The 26,255-nt window shown below is 41.5% G+C and overlaps 1 protein-coding gene across 3 annotated transcripts in view; it reads left to right on the forward strand.

Moving 5' to 3' along the window:
- The window catches only part of TPD52 (tumor protein D52), a 124,283-nt gene that overhangs the window by 17,614 nt on the left and 80,414 nt on the right, over nucleotides 1-26,255 (forward strand). Inside the window, exons 1-6 of one of the 3 annotated variants that reach the window (XM_066179740.1) lie at nucleotides 6,109-6,421; nucleotides 11,358-11,473; nucleotides 13,101-13,249; nucleotides 14,144-14,245; nucleotides 21,065-21,113; nucleotides 22,218-23,680. In XM_066179740.1, the coding sequence (XP_066035837.1) occupies nucleotides 6,250-6,421; nucleotides 11,358-11,473; nucleotides 13,101-13,249; nucleotides 14,144-14,245; nucleotides 21,065-21,113; nucleotides 22,218-22,334 (705 nt within the window). In that variant the 5' untranslated portion in view covers nucleotides 6,109-6,249 and the 3' untranslated portion in view covers nucleotides 22,335-23,680. Of the gene's footprint in view, nucleotides 1-6,108; nucleotides 6,422-11,357; nucleotides 11,474-13,100; nucleotides 13,250-14,143; nucleotides 14,246-21,064; nucleotides 21,114-22,217; nucleotides 23,681-26,255 lie in introns of those variants that run through there. The other 2 variants (XM_066179750.1, XM_066179760.1) reach the window with 2 other exon arrangements.

A 26,255-nucleotide genomic window follows, 5' to 3' on the forward strand; every position in this document is an offset into this window, starting at 1 on the left:
TGGGACTGCTTTGAGCGCTGTTTGAGACACACAACTTTGTCATAAAACAGGGATTCCTGCCTAATCTTCTAAATGCTGAAACACTTATAAGGTAGTAGAGAATGTGTGCAAATAGAGATAATTTTGTCTGACATGAATGGGTTAAGTATTTTATTGTAGTATCAGCTCGTCTAGTCGCAGAATATGCTAGAGTGTGGATCTACTCCCTCACAAGAGCTCAGGAAATTAGTCTGAGTTTATAATTGGATTTAGAGGAGAGATGAGAACTGCTGCCTTTGCCACAACATGCGTCAGCAGACTGAAATACTGTGGGCTGAGACTTTGGTTTAAGAGAAGTGCAATACTGGCAACCCTGTGATTCCTACCTGTAACATTTGGAAGTGTTTGTGTTGCAGGGAGATACATCTTCTAAGAGGTGGTGATCGTTGGTGGTGGTTTTTTGTTTGTTTTAGTAAGAGTAAGTGAAGGCAGCACTGAAGCTAAAGAAAATGCTGGAGAAAATATTTCTGTACAAAGAACTGTAGTGAATGATGTAGTTGTATCAGGCAGAGCTGGTCCAGAGAAAGCATGTGGGGGAGGCTGAAGTACTGAGATTAATATCATGGTGTTGAGTTCAATCCTGCTAGAAGACAACAGATACTTAACCCCTTAAGCCACATTGTGCTCACCATTACTAATGGGGCTGCAGAAGCCCTTGCTCATACTATTCAGGAATTGCTGTAGCTGTGCAACTCCATGCGTGTCATGCACAAATCTCAGGGGACTGAAAGAAGTGTCTGCTGTTAAAGGAAGGGGAGAGAGCACAGTGTGGAAATAGGAGCAAATTTCAAATTTCAGGCTTGTCTAGTCTTTGGGCTTTTGTTCTATTGCTTCACAGCATCTTTTTCTCTTAATGCAGTTTTAAGCCCTCAGATCAGGTGCTGAAAGGCTTTACTTGTCTGTAAACTGGTAAGACTTTGAAGATCAAATTGATGCTACAGAATCTAGATTGGCTTAAGATGCTTAAGTAGCTTTATGGCTCTTAAAATGGCTTATGCCATATAAAACTCTGTTGGACTGGGGAGAGGAGCCTGACTGTTGCTGCCTGATTGGGACCTACCTGGGGAAGATGGGGGTGGTGGAAGACCAGCTGGCTGGGAAGTCTTTGCCACAGACACAATAAATGGAAGGCCACTTATCAATCTTCCCTCGCAGCAAACTGCAGAAGTTGAAATTCAAACCAAGTACAGGCTGAGAAGGCAATTGAATCTTAACAGGTGAGATTCAGTCTCTTGAAATAAGAGACTGAATCTTTCTGCTATGTCCCCAAAGAGCAAATGCTTCTTGCACCTCTTCCCCCTGTTTGTCAACAGTCTTCCCGTCATTTTCCCCCATTTTCTTTTGCTTGCTTGATTAAGGGCTGGAGTCATGATAGTCTTGCCAAAAGTATAGGCTGTGGTGCACAAGTTTGGCAGCTCCAGGTATCAGGACACAAACACAGGATGTTCAGTGTGGTGAAGGTGCCTGTGAAGCAGCAGAACTCAAGTAGATCTTGTGGACTGGTTATTTGGATAGCTTGTCCAAAATACTGTTTAGATCATGTTTTAGGGTCGCTTCTGCATTCCTCCAGTCCTGAGGCATGAGTGGTAGCCTTTCCTGAGTTTGTTTGTATTAAACAGTGCTGAGTACATAGCTCAGTTTCTTCAAAGCCCAGAGATGGTACTCATTCACGCTTCATCAGGGCTTGGTTTCTGTAGGGAAAGAGGGATATAAGGTTTCCACCTATAAACAAACTGTTGTTCTGCTAGACCTGTATGTGGGAAAAGCAGCTTCTCCACAAGGCTACCGGTAACATCCTATCCTTGCTTAGCTGCCTTCAAAGTAGAAGTGCTTCAATACTATATTGCATTGCATAAATTGTTGCTAGAGCCCTGGGTTAAGATGGAAGCTGCAGACCTGGGTAGCAGGTGCTAGCTGAAGAAAGAACCACACCTGAGACTAAGCAGGCAAATATCTGGTGAAAAGTGTTTGCTCAAACCTAACAGCATTTCTCGCTGTGGAGGGAGTTCCCTTATGATTCATGAGATGCACAATCTGTACTGACTGTTAATGCTAAATAGTTACCTGGGAAAGCTTTCAGTACACATTGTAACCCTAACAGAGGAGATTACAACATGGTTAATGGTAGGAATCATGATGGTAATGCTTTGCTGAGGCTTGCTGAGCCTTCCTGAGACACTTCGTGACATTCAGTTGAACTTGCCAGTTTGGTTCAAGCATCCTTGACTAAAGGAATCTACCTTTGTGCCAGTCTCTCAGACACCAGCTTCTAAAATAAATAGATGACTTAAGCACTAACCTCTTAGTTATCCTGAGGAGTTAAGGGCAAATGGGTGCTTGTTCTGGAATGGCAGAATCTTTGGTTTTAATCTCTTGCATAGTTACCAAAGCCCCACTGCTACTTGGCTCTGGAACAGCTCCTTCCTTAGGCTTCAAGATCTTGCAGGTACTGCCTTACAGCTGGTATCTGCAGTAACAAACAAGGTACACAGTAAAACTGAATTTGCAATGCAGGGCAAAGAGCAGAGATACTTGAGGATGCACAGTTAATTACTCTAAGCCATGTAACAGAGGCTTATACTTAAGCTTCAGCTCCTTAATATGTGTGTCTTGCCCCAGGAAGGCAGCATCCATCTATTAGGGTATGGCTCTACAGCTTCAGTTCCTCCTCCAGCCAGCAGCACGTGCTCTGAATTATTGTAAAGAAGAGGAAGCTCATCCAGCAGGATATTTTGGTCATGGGAGGGCCCTTTAGAAAGGCCTCATAATAAACCTGTTTTTATAGTGTACAGAAATCTTGATTCCTGTGACTGTCAAGAGCTGCTAAACTGCTCAGAAAGCTTCGCACTGCAGAGAAAAACCTTGCTTTTTAGTTCTGTGCAGCTGCTGTTTCTCATCCCCATCCTGCTTTTTTTCCCCTTGGGCCATCACTTGAATTTGGAAAATCCCTTGGAGAGAGATTCCTCCTCCAAGTGCACCACAGAGAGCAGAACCTATCTTCTTCAGACTGGCTTTAGGCAGTATGGGGGAGTGCTGCCTTGCTCTGCCCTGAATCCCTGGGTGTGCTAAGGACCTACTGGGGAAGAAGCAGATAAAATGATTGTCATGGCTGACAGGGGATCTCTCAAAACCAGGGATTGTCTTCCCTGAAGTGGATGAGTGTCGCAAGCATGACACGAAAGATCGACACTCACCGCCAGGTTGGGAATTGAGGAGCGAAAGAGAACATTTATTATGATTTGGGGTTTATATAAGATTTGGAAATTGTTCAGGGATTGGGGGTTGAGAGGAACACCTCTCTGACCCCAGCGGTCAATTTGTCCTTCCCCCTGGAAAAAATATGTATTTACAAAACATCAGTCTTTATTTATGTTATGTGTGTGAGAAAGCTCCAGTCCTCAGAAGGCTGAAAATCAGGGTGACAGATGAGTTAGGAATGACAGCCAGAAGTTGTCCTACAGCAGATTTGGAAGGGTGGACTGCAGTCTTTTCTCTTTACAGAGAGATTGACTTGTACTTCAGTTTGAAGACCATCAAACTTCCCTAAGTGATGAGGAAGAAGCTTGTTCAGGAAAATAGCTTCCTTCATCACCAGGTAGGATTTGTACCTGAGAACAAGTGAGGAGCAACACTCCTGTAAACTCCAGCAGGTAAGAGAGCAGGAGGCTGATGTGTTGAGGTGATGTGTTTGGGAGGTGCTATAGCAACCCATCTGTATGCCCACTATAATTGAGGTTAATGTGAGCGAAGAGAGGAATTTGAAGTAAGAAGCACTTGCATGGTGTCCCTCTCTTGGCAATGACCTTAGAACAGTAATACTTCTGTAATATTTCAAAAACTAGAGATTGTCTTGTGTGACTTCTGGGCTTGTGCTCAGGCTATGCATAAGGAAGAACAAAAGCAGAATTCAGCCTCTCAGGTGGACGCTCAGATTTGTAATTCAGCAAATCTTCCCTGTAAGCCAAGTGTATGTTCTGGCAGTGGGCCACGTCCTGTATGTGTCTCTGACTACACTGAAGAGGTGTTGAAGACTTTGGCCCATACAGATTTCTGTCAGTAGAGGTAGCAGGCCTCGTTGGTGGCTGAGGCTGGCAATCCAGATGTCTCTAGGGACACGAAACCAACTTTTGCACTATAAAGATATAGGACGAGTACCAGTTTTTTTTTTGAATGGTTGGTAATAGTTAAATCTGAATGTAGAGAATTTCCTGTAAAAGACAAGAATGTTTGCTCCAGGAAATGCCTATGAAATGGTATCCTTGGTTGTTAGCAGGGATCAACAGATTTTCATAAGGGGTTCTTTTTCCCATAATAGCTACTCGCAGTTGTAGCCGGCTAGTGCTGACCAGTGTTAAACTGAATGATTATCTAGGACTGGGAAAAGCCGCAACGTGTAGCCTCCCCTTCTCTCTCTCTTTCTGTGTTGGGAGAGTGATGGTAGAAAACACCCAGCTCTTTGTGTGCCACATCTGATAACTTGTCATTTTGCCTAACCCAGTTAGCACAACTACTGCCTGAGCCTTTTGCACAGAAGGCAGCCCCTGACTGCTGAGTTATAAAAGGGAAAGCTGCAAAGCACAATCTGTAGCTATTCATATTAACAAACTTGGTTAATAGAGTATATTATTACTGTAGCTGATTTACAGTTTTCTGCTCCCTCTGGATGCTTTAAGTATAATCTGTGACCAAAGCTTTAACCTTTGCCAGGTGAACTTTGCAGTATTTCTGGTGGATGTCACAGCCACGTGTCAGAAATGCAGAGGGGCATTCTATTTTTTTTCTTTTCAGTGGGTTTGGAAAATAGCAGAGACCTGTGTTTCAGGGTCCAGCACTCTCATTGTTATGAGCCTGCAGGTACTCTGCACCAGAAGCGAATGTAGGTCTTTAGCCTAAAGGAGCTGCTTTTTAATTAGCTGGAAGGTCTGTTCCTATGCTGACTGACTGACTGCAGTGGAAATGGCAAGTTAAAATTCCAGAAGGGGTGTGCTTTCTTCTCATGTGCCTGGGTATTACTTTGCTTGGACTTGACTTTGGCATGCTGCAAGGCTCCTTCACTTCTCTGGAATAATGCCTGATCAGCTCTCTCCTTACTGTAGCTTTTCCTTACTGCTGGAAAAGATTAACTTCCATTTGATTAAGCTCCTCTGTGTGCAGGCTGCATTGAGGATCCCAGGTGAAGGTGTGGGGTTTGGGAGGAAATTATTGTGCAGCTGTAAAGGTGATCTACATTGCTGGTAAGCTTGTGTTTTCAGTGAAAGAAGTTGACCTTGAAATAAAAATTAAAAAATGTAGTGAAGTGCTGCAAAACTGAGCTGAGTGCCTCTTTTAGGTAAGAAGCATTTCTGCTTCCCAGAGTTGAATCTTAAAGGCCTGGCATGAAGTCAGATGGCTTATGTAAGGTGATCTTTCTTTATGTGTCAAAACATAAATACATTTCAGGCAGTGCATTACTGGCTACTCTAAACAATGCTGGTTGAAGCACCAAGGACATAGGACAGTGTACTTCATAAATATTTAACAACCCCCTCCCCCAGACAAAACTCTCTCAGACCCAGATATGACTAGCCTCATGAGCAAAAATCATATTGCACATTAGAACACTTATCAATAAACCCAGGTGGTGTTTACAGCCCAGCCTTCAGAGAGGAGTGCTGCTCTCTCTTATTCTGAACTTGCACTGTGGTGTGATACCTGGGCAGCAGAGACTGGGTTCTCACTCGTGGTTATTACACTGATGGAAGCAGCTGGAGAAATAGCTATGCACGCAGAATTTTCCATTAATCAGAGGAAAAAGTCCAACACAGATGGTATATAGGATAGATTACGGCTGGTAATCCTTTTGTGTCCTAGAAGATTAAGGATATCCTGGTGTAGCTGCAGTCAGCTGACCTTTTTTTATTTAAACCACTGAACACAGTTGATGCAGTTCTGCAGAGGACCAGGGCTCTTCCAGAAGCCGTGAGCTGTGCACTGTGAATGTTTGTTAAGGGAACAGTCTGTTTAAGTCCAGCCTCAGTTATAAATTTACCGGAACTTAACTTTGTGCCATGTAAACAGCAGCAGCCACAGGATGGCTCAGAAATCGCTTGCTAGATGGCTCTATCATATGTGTCAGAGCTGAATCCTCTGAGGAGGCACAGTGGGTGTCATGTGGGGAAATGGAGGGTTTTTGAATCCTGTTGTCTGGGTGGCCCCAGAAAGCAAAGATGAATGCTTCAGTGGAAGAAGAGGATGGCTGCACGCTCTGAACTGACTGGCATGGATCTATATGAGGATTACAAATCACCCTTTGATTTCAATGCTGGAGTGAACAGAAATTATCTTTACTTGTCGCCTGGCATAAACCTTTCTCCACCTGGATCACCTACGCTGGCAAAGTCTGGTAACTTCCTTCTTTTCTTTCCTTAAAATCTCTACATAAAATGCTTAGCAATTAATACCTGTAAAACTTCTCAAAAATCTATGAAAGTTGGTCTGCTGTTGATTCTGGTAGTGTATTGGCTTCAGTGTGTCATGTAGGTAATATCTCATGTGTTATATGTTTACCAGCTTTATATTAATTGTTATTTATTCAGTAGAAAGGCAGTTTGAGGGAAAATGAAGTGGCAAGAACAATTAGGAATGAAACTTCTGCAAGATTGGAAGAATTTGTCTAGTTTGACTATTAGATATTTTGGGGGAGGAGGTAGAAATTGCGTTTTTAGTAGGACTTCAGAGCTCTGGATAGTCTAAAATCTGCTTTTGCCTTAATACTGAAAATCTCACTGATTAACAAAATGCCCTCCAAAACCTTTACTCCATTCTACCTAGCATTTAAAGTGCTGCAAATCTTCCACCTGAAGATACGAACTCCACTGGGGCTGCCTGTGCTGTGCTGCAGTGGCATCTGTTTAGTGCTTAACCCTATGAGTTTCTTTCTGGTGACCTGTTGTACAGAACACCCATAGCTGTGCCTCCCAACACATCCTAGTCTGGTTTTTCTGTCGTCATTCCTTTCCATTCCTTGCTGCCAGATGTAATCTTTCAAAATAATTTAAAATACAGAAAGCTTAGACCTGCTTCAGATGTGGCAAAGTTACACAGGTGTTAACTTTTTTTAATGGGCTTGTTACTTAAAATTTTGAAGAAACATGCATCCCTTGGGGAACCACTGTGAACTATAACAACCCTCCCTGTGAACTTGATGAGCCAGGAGCTACTGGGAAAGAGTGGTCAGCATTCACTTCTGCAATTACTGCATCTCCCAGCTTTTCTAAAGGAGAGGGGAAGCAACTCTCTGTGTCAGGTGATGATATATCAGCATTACCACCAGCCTTTTCTGGGCTCTATTTTCTTTTTCATTTGCTTTGAATGGACATCTAATTAGCATCTGAGAGAAGCACAAGAATTTTCTCCCCCAAGTGGAAGAAATATGTCTCACTTTGGCATCTTCACTGAGATAAATGGGAGGCACTTAAATCTGATCTTTCTTATATGCTGCAGAAAAAATGTGCTCTGTAGTACTGAATGTTACTCATATGTTGGAGTGGTTTTATAACCTTGCAATAGGTTGTTCTCCTGAACTATAACAGGCACCTTTTTTCTTTAGCTTTTCTTTTTCTGCCAACTGTGTAGTGGTAACCACACTGCTCATTCAGAGTGTTGCATTGCAGAACACGCCCGTGTAAAAGAAAGCTTTGTGAGGGTTAACCTGTCCTTACCCCAAGGCCGCTCATCCAAAATGAAAAGTGCTTCTTAAAACTGCTCCTGTTTGGTGCTGATCTCTGAATTCAGGCCAGGGAGGGAGGAATTTCTGGTAAAAATAGAGCATAAATGTGGATTGAAACTCACCAAAGCAAACCCCAAATCAGAAAAACTGAGTGTTAATTGAATTACTCTTAATGCTTTGCCTACCCTGGCAGAGTAATAGGGACTTAAATGCCATTTCCCTGAATGTGATCTATGGAGTCCTAATCAACTAACTTGCTCATGTCTGTATTTGGTTCATTTAAGTAGATTTAATAAACTGCTGGGAAGATATGTTAATCTTAGAAATAGAGACCTAAAAGCTGACCTTAAAGCTAGGTAAGTTTTGTCAATACTATCTAAATCTTTATGATTTTTCCCCTAAACAGGTTTTTTCATTCTATTTGAGGGACATGAAATGTTCATTTAAACTTGGTTATAACAGAGAACCAAATGACTGAATTTTAAGTCCTTCACAACTCTAATGATGCAAGAGAACTAACATAACGAAAGGCATCAAGTTGAAAGCTGTAATAATAATTTTACATAACAATATAAAATAATAATAGCAACAGTTCTGTTGGCAAAAAAAAGACCACAAGTGAGAAATTGTCCCTTAGTAGTAGTTTGAGGCAAAGAATTTCCATCTGCGGGGTGACTGCTGATTTCCTGGTTTCATTTCCCATACCCCACAGAAATATCTAAGGTGGGCTGTGCATGTTTCCTTATGAAGTTGTTTCAAAGCGAGGATCTTACTGGCTGTCAGCCCTATTTTATGGGATACATTTGGGTTGTAGCCACACCATTGTGGAGGTCTGTGGGTTGCTAGCTGTGTAGACAACTGCTCCTTGGTTAGATGGCCCAGCATAGCCTTGCCTATAGCATGGGTGAGCCCAGTGTTTTGTAGATATTGAACTGAGGCATGGGAGCTAAGAGAACAGAGAGGTGAACAGTGACAGGAGAGAGAGCAGAGGTGCCAGAGTGAAGATTGATGGGAAGGTGTTAGCATACTTCATGTGGAGCTCAAAAAAGTAATAAATGGGAGTGGTTCAGAAGGCAAGATGAAGAAGGCATGGTGAGATGTGCAGGGTGAGGTATGGAGGACTCTGAGTAGCAGTGATTTTCTGTCCCTAAAAACTTGAGGAATGTGAAGGGAAGGAGAGATCATTCCTTTGCTTCTTAGCATTGTGCCTTAAATTCCATTTGGTAGGTGAGAACAGAACAGTCTTAAAAAATGAGTTCCAAGGAGAAGCTACATTCCCCAAACAAAAGCTGTTGCTGCAGGAGACAATCCGGCATGTTTTCTTACTAGTGGATTCACTTGATTTATTTTTGGTGATTTAATCCAGATGACTCCTCATAATCCGATTGAACAGACTTTCAGCTGGTTGTGCTAATGCTCTTGGAGTCAGTGTGGTTTTGGTAGTTGCAAACTTTCTGGAATGGCTTTGTGATGGCAAGCAAGTGGTCCCTGAAGGGCTGCACATGAGAGCAAGGTCAGGAGTCATAGCAGAACATACTGAGAGGGTGTAGGCATCGAGGAGAAATGCAGTTCAAATTGTTTTCCTTCAGGGTAGGTTTATGTAATTAATAGGTTAAATAGCAATTTGACAAAAAGGTGTGGCATTCTTAACTGTTAAGGCAGTATGTTGGTGTATAAAACAAAAGTTATCTGATTGTGAGACATAATTCTTTGTTTTAGGTGCTGTAGTGCTGTGCTCTGGTTTGGGTGTTAAAGTTCTTACTGCCCTAGGTTTCTGACAGAAAGTCTTTTATTGGGAAACCCACAGGACCTACATTACGTTTGTGTAAAAGACACATATAAATCTCTGGGAAAACGTGGCACAGATCTCATGAATAAATGCAGAATGAGGTTTAGTTTTCTTCCTGTAGGCTTCCTTCTCAGTGCACTCTGTGGTAACAGCGTTCACAAAAGTTCTGTCCATATAGCAGTGTGCAAGTATTCTGGACACAAGTACAGGTAGACAGCATACTGTTTTGGAAAGAATTTGAGGAATTGAACTTTACCTGAGTTTGGTAATTTGATCAAGAACAAGGATTCTTTTTTTTCCGCTTGACAGCTGCTAGGAGCATGTTTCACAGAATGCCTACAACTAATTACAGACTCACAGAATCTTTTTTCCCCTGTTTTTTCAGTTGCTTGTGATGTTAGCTGTTTGACAGCGAAATCACAGTGATGATTAATGAGTTTTTGATTCTCAGACCAAAGGATTGTATGGAGTGCCATCAGAAGCTGCTGAAATGAGAACGGAATTTTATTGGTTAGATGGTTCATTTCTAGAGTGATTATTAGGAAATGTTACTTAATTCATCTTCAACTTAGATGAATGATGTATTTATGTACAAATATACACACACTCTTCCTTGCTCCTTATTAACAAACAATCCTGATTTCTTTCCTTTTGTATTTTAAGATTTTTATTTACCTTCTTTTTTTTTTATTATCTGTAAGACTGTTTTACCTCTTGAATAGAGAATTAGTTGTGGGAATCCACAACCATGCCAGCATGCAGTCTCCCTGCAATTAGAACAGAATTCCTTGTTTTTGGCAAACTTTGTTTAAGTGTCAGCTACAAAGACTCAAAATGGGAAATCTTTTGCTGGAAATTTTGTTGCATAAAAAGGTGTTTAAAATGGTCTTCTTACTGCAAGCACTAAGGACTAAGAAAAAAGAATCATTAAAGTTATTGCATCATAGTAATACAAATAATATCATCCTCCTTCCTTTCCCTGAAGCTATGAAAAAAAAAGTTGAGGAAGACCATAGTTTTTTAGGATGTTTGTGGTTTATATAGGAAGAGTTTTGGTTTCTGGATCTGGAAGGGGGAGAGGCAGCAGTTTGAGTGGATGCACATCCTTATCAGTCCCTTCTCAGTACTCTCTGCTTTGTAGCAACAGCCTTTTTTCCTGAGCTCTGTCTCTGGGCTTCCCATCTCTCTTTAAGTCCAGGTGCAAACCAGCAGCTTACTTCTAGTTCCATGATATCTGCAACCTTCTAGCCACAGTGGTCTCAGTTACTAGGGACAGAGAGATCCAGCAGGGTACAGAGGAAGAGTTGATACTTGCAGTGCAGTAGTTTTCTCCACTGTTGTAACCTTGCTTGTGACTGCACCCAGTGTGCTCAGAATGGACACGTTGAAACCTGATCCGAAGGGTAGTAAGGGATGGAGCCTCTGCATCGGCCTTGAGCATCTCCAGTGCTTCCAGAGTTTCTGTGCCAGGTGAATGAGACACCAGAGTGTGCACAGACTCCTGGGTTGTGTACGAAACACTGGTTGAGACATAGTGTTCTGCGCCTTGGTTTCTCTCACGGAGTAGTGGGATGTGTTGTTCTCAACAGGTTTCCAGTCTCCCATTATAGCAGTAGTTGCCATTACATTGAGCTTTAATACAGCTTGATAGAATGAAATATAAAATGCCTTTGGTTTCTTTCCTGTAGTTGGGGAGCACGACTTTGGTGTCCTCTCATCAATTTTCTTTTTTGCACTGGCACAAAAGAACTGTGTGCTAATGTTAGCTGCTGTTTGGCAGTCTGGTGATAATCTGACTTCTAATGCTTTATTCATCTCAAGGGCTGCTGAGGAGTGACTCCATACCTGAGGTTGGAGAGGATGCTGCTGCTACAGTCAGTATGGCAGAAACACTCTCAGAAGAAGAACGTGATGAGCTAAGAAAAGAGCTAGCCAAGGTAATTCTTCTGCAAATGGCTCTTAAACTTGTTTTGATAGTGAAAATCTGGGATAATGTTATCTTTGAACATACAGTTAATGCTTTGCATAGTTATTCTGTGAGTGTCTAAAGCTGGCACTCCTGTGTATTGCACAAATAGGAAGGAAGGGGGTCAAGGAGAAAAGAATAGCCAGTTCTAGTGATGGGGAATTAAGCTGGGACTGCTGAATGTACAGACGTGAATACCTAACCCCACCCCACCCCCCACCCCCCCACTTTTTTTTTTTTTTTTTTCCTTGATTGAGAAAGGGGTAAATCAGCAAAGAGAACATGGTTGGAAGCCAAAACCCAAGTATTGTCTCAACTGGTGTGGAGTAGCTAAAGCTGTTTCTTTCATGAAGAATGCTTTGTAGTAGTATCTGGGTGGGTACTGTATTGCTAATGTCTAACCATGTTACTGTTCTTGTCCATAACACATTTTTAAGACTGAGAAAATGTGGCATTCTTTGAAGGAGAGACAGGCAAATATTCAAGCCTGATACATGCCAAAGTCACGCTTTATTAAGCAGCCAATCTTTTTTCTTTACTAGCTCTGTGGGACTTTAGGACCCTTATGAAAGACACTAACTTAAGCCTGAGGTTGGCAAACAAAGATTAGCTTTAAATTAAGCACATTCTTGTATTTGGCAGTCCTGAGTATCATTTCATGTCAAAGATAGTTAGGGTGGGCTGGTTCTGCTAGGATATGTCACACTGGACTTTGGACAGATATCCAAAACAGAGGAAGCATTGAGGATACTGTAAGGAGTGCAATAAGGAACTGTACTCCTGTAAGGAGCTTAAATGAGTGGGCAGCCTGATACTCTAAAGTAGGGTCATCTTGCCTGGATGAGGAAGTAGGATTGGAGGTATGCCCTTGCCTTTGTACATATGGCCTTAGTACCTCTGTCATTTGTATAAAGCTCACAGATGTCATTGTAGAACTGTGCTGACATCTCTGGTCATGTTTCCAGGAGAGGCTTAAGTGACCATCTGAGTAAAGAGGGAAGTATACAAACAGTATTGTTTTCTAGTTACAAAGCAGGTGTTGTGTGTTGTGTGTTTGTGTGGGTTTTGACTGCTCAGTCTGCTGCCATTTCCACACCCGCTCTAGGGAAGGCACTCCTGTGGCTGGATCCAGTCCACAGGTGCTGGCTTAAGCCATAAAAGGACCTTTCTGTTGAAGCAAGGAGACAAAATTTGTGTGTGGATCAGACATGCTCTGAGCTTCCTGATACTGGTCACACATTGGTATATCTTCTGACGTGGAAGTAGAATACAGGCTTGGCTATTGTCTCAAGGTTTGACTAATCTTCAACCTTTGCATATCATAAGTAATAATTTCTAACTATGCAGTCTTTTAGTTACCAACTTCCTTGTACATATTTCAGTAACAGCTAGCTGCAGGTAGATTACTTTCTCACTAGCTCCTGTAGTCTCTGTTGGATTTCCCTTTTAGTATTTAGGAATGACTGTGAGGCAATGTTAAAAACCTCTGTTAGACCTCCCATTACTGAGTCTAGTAGATACTTTAACGAAATACATAGTTAAATGGTTGGGTATATTCCTTGTTAACTGTTAACCGCTTGTTAACTCTCATGCCACAGGTGGAAGAGGAAATCCAGACACTCTCACAAGTGCTAGCTGCCAAAGAGAGGCATCTAGCAGAAATCAAGAGAAAGCTGGGAATTAACTCACTACAGGAACTAAAGCAGAACATTACCAAAAGCTGGCAAGATGTTACATCAACCACAGCGTATGTACCAGCTCGTGATGATTGTTTAGACTGTTGAAGTGAAAACTGTGTATATGTTGTGTCATGTCTAAACACTCTGTTCTTGTGAGATGAGTAGAAATAACACAAAGTAAAGTTGTATTAAAACGTCTCTGGGTAAATCAACATAGATTTTTTTTTAAAGAACACTGCAAGCTGTATCTCATGCGAAAGAAGAATGATTGACCAAAATTTGAGCTATTATAACACACTTTTTTTGTCTGATAGATCCGAGATACCGCGGTGCCCTAAGTCCAACAGAATACCCTTCTTTTCTACTCTGAAAAATTGTTGTGAACTGAGCCCATGCAGAAAGAGTATGAAGTCACAGTTACTGTTCTTGCCAAACACAAATGTTAGCTTAAGGTCTAGAGCAAGCTACCTTCTGCAGTTAATGACCACAGAATGTCACAAGATGTACCTCAAACTTGTTATGGTGAATTTTATTGACAGAATGGTGTGGTACAAGAATTTAGGCACTTGGCACAAAAAATACACCTTTTTCAATGTGTGTGCACAGTGTTGTTATTTTGTGTTTTGTTTTCTTTTGTATTTTTTTTTTTGAGTTGTTTTTTTTGTTCATCGGGGTGTTTTCTGTGTGAGTTTATTTTATATTTTACTAAATCCTACAATAGCAGATAGCATCTGTTCTAAGGGTGGGATAGTAGGTGCATGTTGGTGAACTGGGTCTGGTCAGAGGTGGCAGAGATGCTGTAGCCAGAAGGGACTGCAAAGGCTCAAAATAATGTTTTAAGTAGTTTTTCCATTAGACCCCACAGCTGAAGTGTTCCTCTGCATTTGATACAAATAGACACACATTAGACATTTCCTTATGTGTTCTATTAAAATAACTAAAAACTGAATGTTTTTTTGAAGGTACAAGAGAACATCAGAAACTCTATCTCAGGCTGGTCAGAAGGCTTCTGCTGCTTTTTCTTCTGTTGGTTCAGTCATAACCAAGAAATTTGAAGATGTCAGGTAGGTTTCTTTGCCTTTTCCCAAGTAATTGCATTTTAATTTAAGCAGGTGATCACTGCAATAAATGTATGCTGTTAACATACCTAGTGCTTCTAAAAGCTAATCTGTCAATAGCCTTCAGCACCTGTTTTAGGGGAGGTAAGAGACTTGCTGCAGAATCTGCTTGTATGTCCTCACTGATGCTGACGAGTTCTGTGGTGTGTGTTTTATGTAGGCGAGAGAAGCAATGTGTGCTACCACCTCCACTGCTGCTCTTACTTTTCTGGTGTGATTTCAGGTGGCACTGTCTGCCTGCCTCTGGGATACACATAGCACTATCATTTCTGCTCTCTTTCTCAGCTTCTGGAATATTATATTTAAACAACTAATATCTTTAACTGTTTGTGTTTTGTTGTTTGGCTCTTTTTTGTCGTTGTTGGTTTTTTTTTGGTTTTTGTTTGGGTTTTTTTGTTTTGTTTGTTGATTCCTTCCAGGTGTGTTTTATTTCTTTCTGAGCTGTTCTGCCTCATAGAAGTGGCTTGATTTTATTACATTTTTTAAGAGACTGTTGGCACTTTTCAATTCTTAACTATTGTTGGCATGCAACATATTTTGACTTTGTGCCAAATGACATAGCCCTTCATACACATTAGGTAAGTCTGCCAGTCGTTTTTAGAACTATTTTGAGCTGCTTGCAAAAATCCTGCTGGCTGCAATACAATCAGATGCTTAGCTTATAATTCCTTGATTATATAATTCTTACTGCTGGAACCTATACAATTATTCATCTCCACAGGTAATTTGTTGTTGTTAAACCTATTTGTCAGTTATTGGGCAAATAAAAATTCACACATTTTCACAGAATATTGCTACTTTGCCAGCAGTGTAATAAAATCAGCCATTTTAAAGTGCTGCCATTAACCTCTTGCTTTTTGAAGTCTAGTGAGAAAACACTTTGAGTACAGCTACACAGTTACATATTTTCCTTCAGATTTATCAGAACTTCCTTTCTCTCTTTAATGCTTACTCTGGCATTGTGCAGACTACAGGCATTTTCACATTCCTTTAGGTAAGGTGGGCACAAGAATTGCTTCTGAAACTAAGCATGTAGTCAGACTTGTCTTCGTTAAAGTTTTTTTTTTTTTTCTCCATTAAAGATTAAAGTTTTGTCTCTAAAAGGTAATTTCTTCTTTTCTCCAGTGTTAGTAAGCGTAAAACTGAGGCTCTTTTAATGTCAGGGAAGATGTTTCTTCATGTTCACCTGGTAACTATCTCAGAACATGAAATCTTGAGTATACATAATTAATTAATCTCTCTTCCTTGTTAGAAAGAAACCCACTAAAATGATTCTGCAAGGTTTTTTTATCAAGAGACAGTATAAGGTGTTGAGGTCAATGGCAAGCAGGATTCCTCCTTTCTCTGTACAGTGTTTATGCTGTGGCAGAGTAGAGATTTTCCCCTTTTTGTGTCTATTACAATGGCTGTTTAGCATTGTGATTCTAACTAAATTACTAGAATCTAAATGTAAATTAGTTTATACATTCTTTGTTCATATTTTGTCCAGTGAAACAGTCTTTGAAATGATCACTTTAGCAGTGCCAGTATTTTAGTTACTTCATCTACATTACCTCTGATCTAAGAAAATACTTAGTGTTTTCAGTAATTAAAATTCCTGTTTAACAACTTCTATCCATTGCCTCTCAGCCCATCAATGCACACCTGAGTCTGACTTAATATTTTCTGTATTCCCCCACTAAGTAGTTAAAGACAGCAGTAGGATCTCTGTAAAGATCTTGGGATTTGTCTCCTAGAGTACTAACTGGGAGCTGTTGTCCCTGGGGAGCAGATGGGCGGGCAGAGGCACAGGATGCTTTGAGAACTCAGACTCCAAGTGAGCTCAGGTATAAGAATAGCAGCCAATCTCAAATATGTCCTATTTAGCATCAGTGAGACAGTGGGAACCTGGAAGACTTCACTGTTCCTTTTGGATGCAGATTTCACCTGCTCACTTAACAGGAGTCTTTTCTACCTTAAGGCTCTGGTGTTCCCCAATTAGTATTGGACTATTGCACTGGACAAGGACAAACACAGACTCAGAGCTGTCTTCTACTTCAGGAATACCTTAAGAGTGTCCTAATTACTCCTCTTAGTGGCTCTGTGGGTGTTGAGTACCCTTTATCAGAAACAGGACCACTGGGAAGGAATGTAACAGTATCAGAGAAGTCCTCACTGTTGGTGTGCTTCTCAGGGAGAATCATGGTGATGAAAATTCAAGGTATTGTTACAAATTCAGGGGTAGCTGTGTTTAGAAAGCAAAACAAAAGTGTGAAGAATTAGTGCTGTTGAAGATCTTAATTGCACTTGAAACAAAAGATTGAAAGCCTTTAAGTTTTTTTGTTTTTCGTGAGAACCAAATTCATCTGGAATTCAGCAAGAGAATTCATGTCTGAGGGTTATATGGCTACTCAAGGGCAAGTCTGAGCTTCAGAAAGGTTTAGATGCTTAAATTTTTTCCTGGAAGTGAGAGTTGATGGGCCTGATACTTGAACTAATACTGAATATGCAGGTGCAATTTTGTTCTTAAACTCTTGCCTTGGCTTAACTGTGGCTTCACTTTCCCTTGAATTGTTTTGGTTGAGGGACTTCTCAGCTATAATGGTGTGATTTCTTTTGTGTTGGACTATTTCTACGTATTCCATGCAGCAAAGATCACACACAGGTCTTCATTCGGGCACTGCAAAGTGATTTAATAGGGAGTTGCAAAAGGGAGTGAGGCAGCTGCTGGGGCTGTGATTTTGGAAACTACTGAAATGGAGAGGAAGGGAGGACTGGTAGTGCAATGTCAGTGTATTTTTTGCTTCCTTTTTGTATTTGTTTCCTCTGCTCTTTGTTATGATGAAAATGAACTCTGTTCCTTGTTAGGTTTCTCTTTATACCTTTATTCTCTTTATAAGAATTCGTTGAAGTTTTAATGAGCTAACCTTTCTTCTATAGGCAACATCAGTATTCTGTGCAAAACAATAGCAGTACCAAGATGTAACTTTTGAGCAGTCACGACTTTTCACTTGGCTCTTCTTGCACTGTAATCCTGTAATGGAGCAAAGTCCATCTTTGCTTTGCTCTGAGATTGCAGAATAACTTTCTTTGCTTGCTTTAGAAGCCTGATCTATGACCATGGGTTCCTAAATACTGTAATTTAGCAGCATATCAGCTGGAAGTATAACTACTAATGGAAGTAACTATGTATGTTAGCTGCTATGTATGTTAAGCTGTGTTTTCTAGGCAGGGACTCTGGCATACCTCCTTGTGCCTTTTCAAAATTTGAGGCAATGGAGTAGCTTTAAAAAAAATATTGTGTAGAGGATAAGAAAGCTTTAATGTAATACAAAATACATGGAAGATTGGAGAGCAGCTTACTGTGTCTTTTTAAATTATTGTCTTTTTTAAGCTAGGGGTTTGCTTTTGAGCATTGCAAAGAGGGCTTGTCTTTCAAACTGCACAGATGCTTAAGTGTGGCATTCTGTCATTTGAGAAAAGAATTACAGGTTCTCTTCTTCATAAAGCTGTTCAAGGCTTAATTGTGCCTTTTGCATTACCTGAAGAATAGGTGGTTTATGTTAAAAAAATGAACTGCATTTATCTAATTCAGTTCTCTTACAAACTAGATCGTTGTGTGATAAAACTATGAAATATCTTGTGGTGTCATTTTGCAAACTGGATACTGAGGGTATACAGAAGTGTATTGTACAGCAGCAAGTAAATTCTTCATGAATACATGAATAGCTCTATTAAATGATGTCTGAGATTAAACTTTTGTAGACATCTGTTAAAAGGTCTGCAATATACTATAGGTTGTTTTTCAGTGTGAGCAGTTCTATAGTTTGTAAATATATTTATCTCATCCTCTTTAGCCTTAAACTTCTTGCAGTGTGAGGGGAATTGGCTGAGCATTGACTGAAACTAGTAAGTGTTGGTGTAGCTCTGTAATAAAACCTGCCATGTAGCAAGTCCAGAACTTGTAGTAATCCACATCACAGTGAAGAATATAAATTACAGGCGAGAAGACAATCAGCTTCTCTGTGTTCTGGAAAAGCCTGTGGAAGCCAGACCATAAGAATGAAACACAGGAGAAACGGGATTGGGGAAATAGATGAAACATAGCTGTGCATTACTGATGTGTCAGGAAAGCATCCACCCTTGTGTATCTGATTCCCAGTACACTGTAACTACAAATCAACCTATAGTTGTGCATCTGCCTTAAGGGACCCCAACCTTAAGAGAACTTTTAGAGTGTGTTGGTTTGGTGGTTTTTTTTTTTTTTTTTTTTTTTTTTAATTATGGTATTTTACTGATGAGCCCTCATAAAGAATGTCTTAAAACTTGTTCAGCAGTGAATATAGAACTTTTCTTCTGTGACTGCATCTTCTGTTGATTGTACTGAGATGCTAATTGAAAGTTTGGAGGTACATCTTATGAGAGAATTGTTTCCCTTCCCTCCTCTCCTCCCCTAGCAACCGCCTGGAAAGTATTCTTTTGGAAGACATCATAAAGCCCAGACAAATTTTGACATTCCATATATAGTTATGAAAAACTGAGATCATCACTTGTAATAATTCTAAGTTACTGTTGTGGTATTTGGTAAGAAATATTTAACATATAAGACTTCTTTGTATCTGCAGTAAACAGGGATTTTCTGTATGGAACTAAATTAGATGCCAGGTGGTGTTTTGGCTATTTGGGAGCTCCTTCATCTGTATCCAGTTACCTTCAAGGAATGGATATGTTTTCTTGCTAGATGAACAGTAACTGTATAGCAACACTGGCAGGTTATAGAAATCCTCCATGAATTTCAGAACACAGGAGTAGGACTTTATCCTTGCTCCCAGCATAAACCTGACCTTGAATACTGACTGCTGTGACTGCTTTTGTTGGATAATGTATATTGATGAGTAGATAATTTGTATTGATGACTGTAAAAAACTTACACTGAATTGAAATGAAAGCCTTCTGAATGTAGAAGTAATTCTTTCAGTAGGAAGATTAGCTGATTAATAAGACTCTCAAGTGTTTGTTACTTGCTGTCACCAAAACTGTGAGCGCAGCATGACTCCTGTTGCTTGAGAAACTTAAAGAGCAGACAAACTGTTGCAGCTAAGCAGAACAAGTACTAACAAGCATGGCACTTAAATCTTTCTAAAAGAAAAAAAGGTTGCTGCAGCTTTTGCTCTGATGTACGTGTGTGTGTGTGTGTGTGCATGGCTAAGCAATTAAATAAAGCAAATCCAAGCAGTTACTAAGACTGTGTAAGACTGTTTGGCTGTTTACCAAAGACAATTTACAGAAGTCAGCTCTCTAAGCCAACTTTCTCTCAATGTAATTCTTAAACTAACTTTTCGCTTTCTTTTCTCTTAATGCTGGCATTTAGTATACGCTCCATACAACATTCAATTAGTATGCCTATTATGAGGTAATGTATGCATAATCCAGCTGTTTGGTTTATTTATTTTCATGTGTGGAATCAAGTTGGATTGAACTTAAGTCAATTAACATAGTTTTATAAAACACAAAAAAACCCCACACAGCTTTGTAGTGGATTTCCTGTATTAACATATAGGATAAAATTTGTTTATTTTCTGGTTAATGGAGGCGGTTATCAAACATCTGGAAAGTGAAATTTCCCGACTGTTTGGAAAACTGTAACAGCTTTTCCCTGTCTGTTAGAGTGTAATGGTACTAAGTGATTCTAAGTTTAAAAGGCAGTAGCTTGGCATATGTTTTTGGAAATGAAAGCTAGTTAAAAAAACCACAAAACCCTGTGGTTTCACAAGAAGTCCCTTGGTGATCTGAGGTGCTTTCCTTTTCTCTCTGCTTGCTTGGCACTGTGTTCCTCTGTCTCCTGAGAGTCTGGTTTGATGCATGTCACTGTGTGCTCTCCCAAGGGAAAGAGGGCTGCTAAGTGTGGGTGACCTACACAAATGCCAAGCAAAGGAAGAAGGGAAGCAGTAGACTTCTTCCGAAAAGCACCCTTGTCTTCAGTATTTATATAACACATTTTTGAGTAATCCTTAGTCCTGGTCCAGTGAAGGCAAGCATTTTCCATCCTACGTAAAGGCAGAAAACATGTAAAGAGTGTTGCACATATTTGCTCATGGCAGGGACAGTCACTTGGAGCATTAAGCCACTCTTCTGACTGTAATGAATTATACACCAGCCCTCAGCACTGGAAATCTCAAGCTGTCCTGCTTTTTGTATGCAGAACTTATTATTTGTAATTACAGCTGCCTTTGGCACTTAAAGGCAAGGGGAGTCTCACTTAAATTTAACATGCTAGCAGAAGATGCCACTGTGAACCATGTTTTATTTATTGAACATGAAGCAAAGTAAACTGAACTAGTTTTCCTATAAAAAGTGAAAAAACTCTGATGAGCTCTCTTCAGCAATAATGTATTAGGCTAATCAGAAGTGATGACTAAGAATTTCTGAACAAATGTTTTAAGCCAGAAATGTGTTTGAAATCACTGAGAATAATAAGCTAAACCTAAAATACTTGCTAGTTCTCCCTTCCATGTTGATATGAAGGATCCTATCACTGGGCCTGGCAATGTTTAGTTGCCAAAGATGAAAGTAAGCCTGCAATTTGAGTATGTTTGAATTTTAGTTCTGTAGTACCTGGGGGGATCCAGATGTAAACTATTTTAAGGCTATCTTTAGAACAGGGAAAGATCCCAAAACAAATCTCATGTTGCTTTTGGGAAAAAGCAAATGTCTGCTTGTTTTGTGACGTTTATAAGTTAACTAGATGTGGTTTTAATTCTGTGGCTCCTTTTTTCATTTTCATAGAAATTCTCCTACTTTCAAATCCTTTGAGGAAAAAGTTGAAAACTTCAAGGTAAGAATTTCTAAAACATCTTGGTGATTGTGAAGTTGTGGATGTGGAGAAGAGACTCAAGTGGATTCTGGGCAGCCTATTTTTCAGTTACTGGTAAACTGTTGAAGAGATGCTTAGATGAACATCTTTTTAAGTGCTGTGGAAATGGTTTCTCTGCCTAATGATTTGCAAATAAAATAATAGGCTGCCTGCACCTCATACAGGAGGATGCCTGCAGAAGAACTAGTAGCCAGCTTACCTGCACAAACAGCTCGTATTAGGTATCTAAAATAATTAATACCTAATACTAGGTATCCAAGATTATCTAGGCTTTTATTTAATGCCTTTCTAAAGACTAACACAGGAGAATAACTTGGGATATATCTCTCATTTCTGGCATAAAAGACAAAAGGCCTTTGCACCTTAATTTAAACTTTACTCCCAAAAGCCTCAAGTACTAGAAACAACTAGAAACATTAATAACTTCTCCAGGTAAAAACTCACTTTAAAAATAACTAATCTGTGTAACTGGAACCAGATTTGTCTTCTCCTGGGCACACTGAACTGGATGAAAAGTATGCAAGTGATAGCAAGGGGAACTAGGCCTTCTCTTGCAACTAGTTGGCATTAACACCCCCAGCTCCCACAGAGTGTATGTTGCAAACATGTTACCTGGAGAAAGTAAAATAGTTGCTCTGCTCCTCTAAAGATGTCAGGAATTTCTGTTGAGACTCAAAACTGTCCCAAGTTCTTTCTTAGGAAATAAAGTGGCGAGTTTTAACTCTGAATCTCCTAAAGATTTCATAGCTTGAAAGGCTGCATACCTTTATCCATTTGTTACTGAGGGTGTGTCAACTTTCGGACTCTGGAATCAGCCCTGGAATAAGGGCTGCTTCATGTATCTCAAAGTCAAAGGGAGACTGCTGTGTTAATCTGCTGGTGAGTGTTTCCTGCCAGATATGTACGGATTTGTTTTAAGAATATTGTGGATGTCTCCTAGACCTGGAAAAGCTGCTTTGTTGAAGAGAGTTATTAAACTGGTGCAGATGTACTAGTTTTGTACAGTTAACTATGTTTGGCATGCCAAGTAACTGCTGTGCTTTGTTTGCTCTCTCTGTGTTCTAGTCCAAAGTTGGAGGAAGCAAACCTGCTGGGGGAGACTTTGGAGAAGTTCTCAACTCTGCTGCCAATGCCAGTGCCACAGAAACTATTGCAGAACAGACAGAGGAAGAGACCCACTGAGATTTCTGCCTCTGTCCTGCCACCCACTGCCAGATGCTGCAAGGAAAAACCAAGCACACTTGTAACATTCTCTGCGCTCTTTCCACCAGATGTGCTTTTATTTAGCACGTAGTTATTTTACCCAATTAACTGATACCAAGCTTGTTTGTGGGTTCAAAATATTTTTGAAACGAAAATACATTGTTTGGGGTTTTGTGTGGGAAGGGGAATTTCTATGCCTTTCAAGCATTTAAAGGATATACCTGTAATTTGAAGATGACCTTTAAAATATAGCAATGAAAAAAACTCTTTTGAGAAATTAATTATATTGTATAGATACTGTGGATACATAATTTCTTTTCAATCTGTAACTACTGTTCAGCTTATTCCTTATGAATCTACTGCTGCTGCCAAACTGAAGCTTGTTCCTTTGCTCCCTTGCCATTGTTTCAGTCGAGTGTTGCCTGCAAGGGACACTGGACTAGGAGACCAGACAAGGAGGAAGGATCACTCCCAGCTAAAGAAAGGACTTCAGTTTCAGGAGGCTTTACACAAGTTATAGTAGCAGCACACATGGGTAGGAGTGTACTGTCTTTTGAGCATGTTCGTCATACAGCAGGTGTGAACAGGTAACACAGAACATGTAAAGCTTGCCCATCTGTCCGTGCATTGTCCACCTTGGAAACTTCTGACCAACGCAGATGGAAGCAAGATGCCTCATAGTGCTGGTTTGGTTCAGTCATCATAACATTTTCCAGTCTTGTTTTTTGTACAGGATGTCACTGTGGTAAGATAACACTCTTCTGAACATTTGACCAGTCACAAATAGATTTGTCTTCGTTCACATGTGGTGGTGTCACATTCACACTAACAAAGCATGGAATGGAAGAATGAGCCTGACCCCAGAAATGTTTCTTTTTTAGTCATCAAGAGAATTGCTCCTATAGCCTAATGTTGTTTCCCTTGTTAGGCTGAACCTTGAAAATATCTGCTACACCATCTTACTTTTTTTTTCATGTATGTAAACCCTGTACCTCAAGCAGCACCTCTGTTCCTGACCCCAGAAGTCTGTTCTGAGAGGTGCACAGTGTCATCGCTCAGCATAACTCTCCTAAAAGATGTACCCTCCTACATCTTGTTTTGTCTGCTGTACTCCTCAGATTTCTTGTGTTTCATATGTTTCTGCCACATGGTTAGAACTGGAACCAAGTTTTGCTACATTTGTGTGAAATCTGTGAAACTTCAACTGCCACAGGTGTCTGGAGGAAAAGAAAGTTGGCTCCTGACAACCTTGCTAGCATGTCAGATGTAGAATGTGTGCTTAATTACATGTGAGAAGCTTAATAAAAGTGTATGTGAGGAATGTATTGTCCTGTGAACATGAAGGATAATGTAAATAAGTGAGGACATTTTATTTCTAGTTGAAACAGTCCTTTAAGTTTGGTTCAAAGCAGTGCTGTTACATACTACTGTACTGCTGGGAATCTGCATGGCTGAGCTTGGCATTTCTAGAGAAGAGTGAGCCTAGGTTGCCTTCTAGTGGCTTACATAAAATTACAAATCACAGAGGAGTTAGAATTGTAAGCGACCTCTGGAGCTCATCTAGTCCAAATTCCTTGTTGAGGCAGGGTCACCTCTAGAGCAGGTTGCACAGGAATGTGCCCAGGTGGGTTTTCAATGCCACAGAGTGAGAATCCATGACTTTCTTCAGCAGTCTGTTCCAGCGCTCTGCCACTACGTAAATTTAAACTGCCCTGGTTGCATCATGAAGTTGAGAAAACAGGTTGACATGTTCCCTCAGCCTCTGACAGCTCCACCTTAACAAAGGAACAGAGAATTGAATGATACAGAGAGAATGGAGCTCCTCCTCTTTTGGGTCAGTACCATGTAGGGCAGGTTCTTCTGGAACATGATCCTTAGTGGATGGGTCTTTTATTTATTTATCTGACAAAGAGAGGTTATCTAGTCCTGAGCTGAACTTTCTGTTTTCTGAAGGAAGGTGCTTTTGTTTGGTTTTTTTTTTTTTTTTTTTTTTTAGGCCACATGGCAGTCCTTTTATTGTAACACACTATTACGATCTAGGAGCTTTTGCTGCATCTTCCTCTGTCCACACCTTCCTTTCCTCGTGTGCAGGTAGCTTTGGGGCTGCTGTGACCACTGAAGGTTTGCTTTCAGGGCTGGTGTGGTAATTACAGAATCAGTTAGGCTGGAAAATACCTCTGAGAGCAGGGAGTCCTACCTATGACCAAACAGCACCTTGTCAACTAGACCATGGCACTAAGTGGGGCTCCAAAGGGAATGGCAGAAGGCTGTGCCAGGGAATGTTCAGGCTGGGTATTCACAAGGTTTTTCACACAGACTGTGTTTGGGCACTGGAACACGCTCCCCAGGGAAGTGATCACAGCACCAAGCCTGGCAGAGTTCAAGATGGTGCTGTGCAGGACCAGGCGTTGAACTCCATGATCCTTGTGGGTCCCCTCCAGCTCAGCTTCTTCTATGGAGTGCCAGGTCCAGTCCTTCTCCTTCCTTAAACACTGCCAGCGACGGTGACTCCACCCTCTCCCTGGGCAGCACATTGCAACGTGTAATTCCCCTTTCCGTGTAGAAATTCCCGCAGATGTCCAGCCCTCCCGTTCCCGGCGCGGCTCCGGCTCTGTGCCGCCATGCAGTCACTGTCGCCTGGGGGCAGCGCGGCGCGCGCTGTCCCTCACTCAAGATGGCGCCGCCCGCTTCAGCCCGGCGCGCTGCGCCTGCGCCCGGGGCGGAGGAGCCGCCCCCGCTCAGTGATGGCGGCGGCGCTGCGGGGCCGCGCGGCCCGGCCGTGGCGGGTGCTGGTGCCCGCGGTGCGCTGGGGCAGCGGCGCCGCGCCGGGAGCCGCCGAGACTCGCCCGCAGCGAACGGAGCAGCGCCCGGGCAGCGGCACCGCGGGCTCCGGGCTCCGGCAGGTGAGGGCGCGAGGGGATGGAGCCGGGGCAGCGTCCTCGGCCCTAGTGAGGCCGCGTCTGCAGCGCTGTGTCCGGTGCTGGTCTCCTCGGTAGGAAAGAACCGAGGAGCTGCTGGAGAGGGACCAGCGGAAGGCTAAAAAGAAGAGGAGAGGTCTGGAGCATCTCTCTTACGAGGGGAGGCTGCGGGAGCTGGGTCTGTTCAGTCCGGAGAAGACAAGACTGAGAGGGGATCTTATTAATACATATAAATACCGCAAACGCCAACGGGGTGGTGCCAGAGTGTTTTCAGTGATGCCTACCGACGGGATAGGGAGCAATGGCCATAAACTAAAGTACAAGTAATCTCACCTCAACATGAGGAAAAACTTTGCGCTGAGGGTGGCAGAGCACTGGAACAGGCTGCCCAGGGAGGCTGTGGAGTCTCCCTCTCTGGAGACATTCAAAACCCAGAAACCCACCTGGGCACATTCCAGCGTCATCTGCTCCAGGTGACCCTGCCTTGGCAGGAGGGTTGGGCTGGATGGTGTCCAGAGGTCCTTTCCAACCCTAACAACTCTGATTGTCTCTTCTCACCACTTCACCCTGCATAATATGTAACCTGCAGAAATGTGGACAGCCCATATTTCTTATTAAGAGGCTCCTACAAAAATGTAATGTAGAAAGCATGCAAGCAGTTTTGGTTATGTAGAATGCAAGGTACTGCTGCACGGGCAGAGCTGTGTTCTGGCTTTTTACAGGCTGACAGGGAGGATGTGGAAAATCTCATAATGATTTTATTGGATCACACCAATGACCTGTTAAACCAGTATTCCAGAGACTTTTAGTGGAAATATAAAGGCTTTTACGAGTGAAACACCTGTAGAATTGTATGTGTGTGAAGCTAGCATAAAAAACATCAGGACAATAGTTAAAAGGATGCTGTATATTATTGTAAAAACCCACAGTTCTCTGGGAAGCTGTCCTTGTCTGTGAAATTAGGATGGTGTGCTTGTCAAGG

Source organism: Chamaea fasciata, unplaced genomic scaffold (genome assembly GCF_029207755.1).
Source record: "Chamaea fasciata isolate MVZ Bird 193981 ecotype frontalis unplaced genomic scaffold, bChaFas1.0.hap1 SCAF_1, whole genome shotgun sequence".
NCBI lineage: Eukaryota > Metazoa > Chordata > Aves > Passeriformes > Sylviidae > Chamaea > Chamaea fasciata.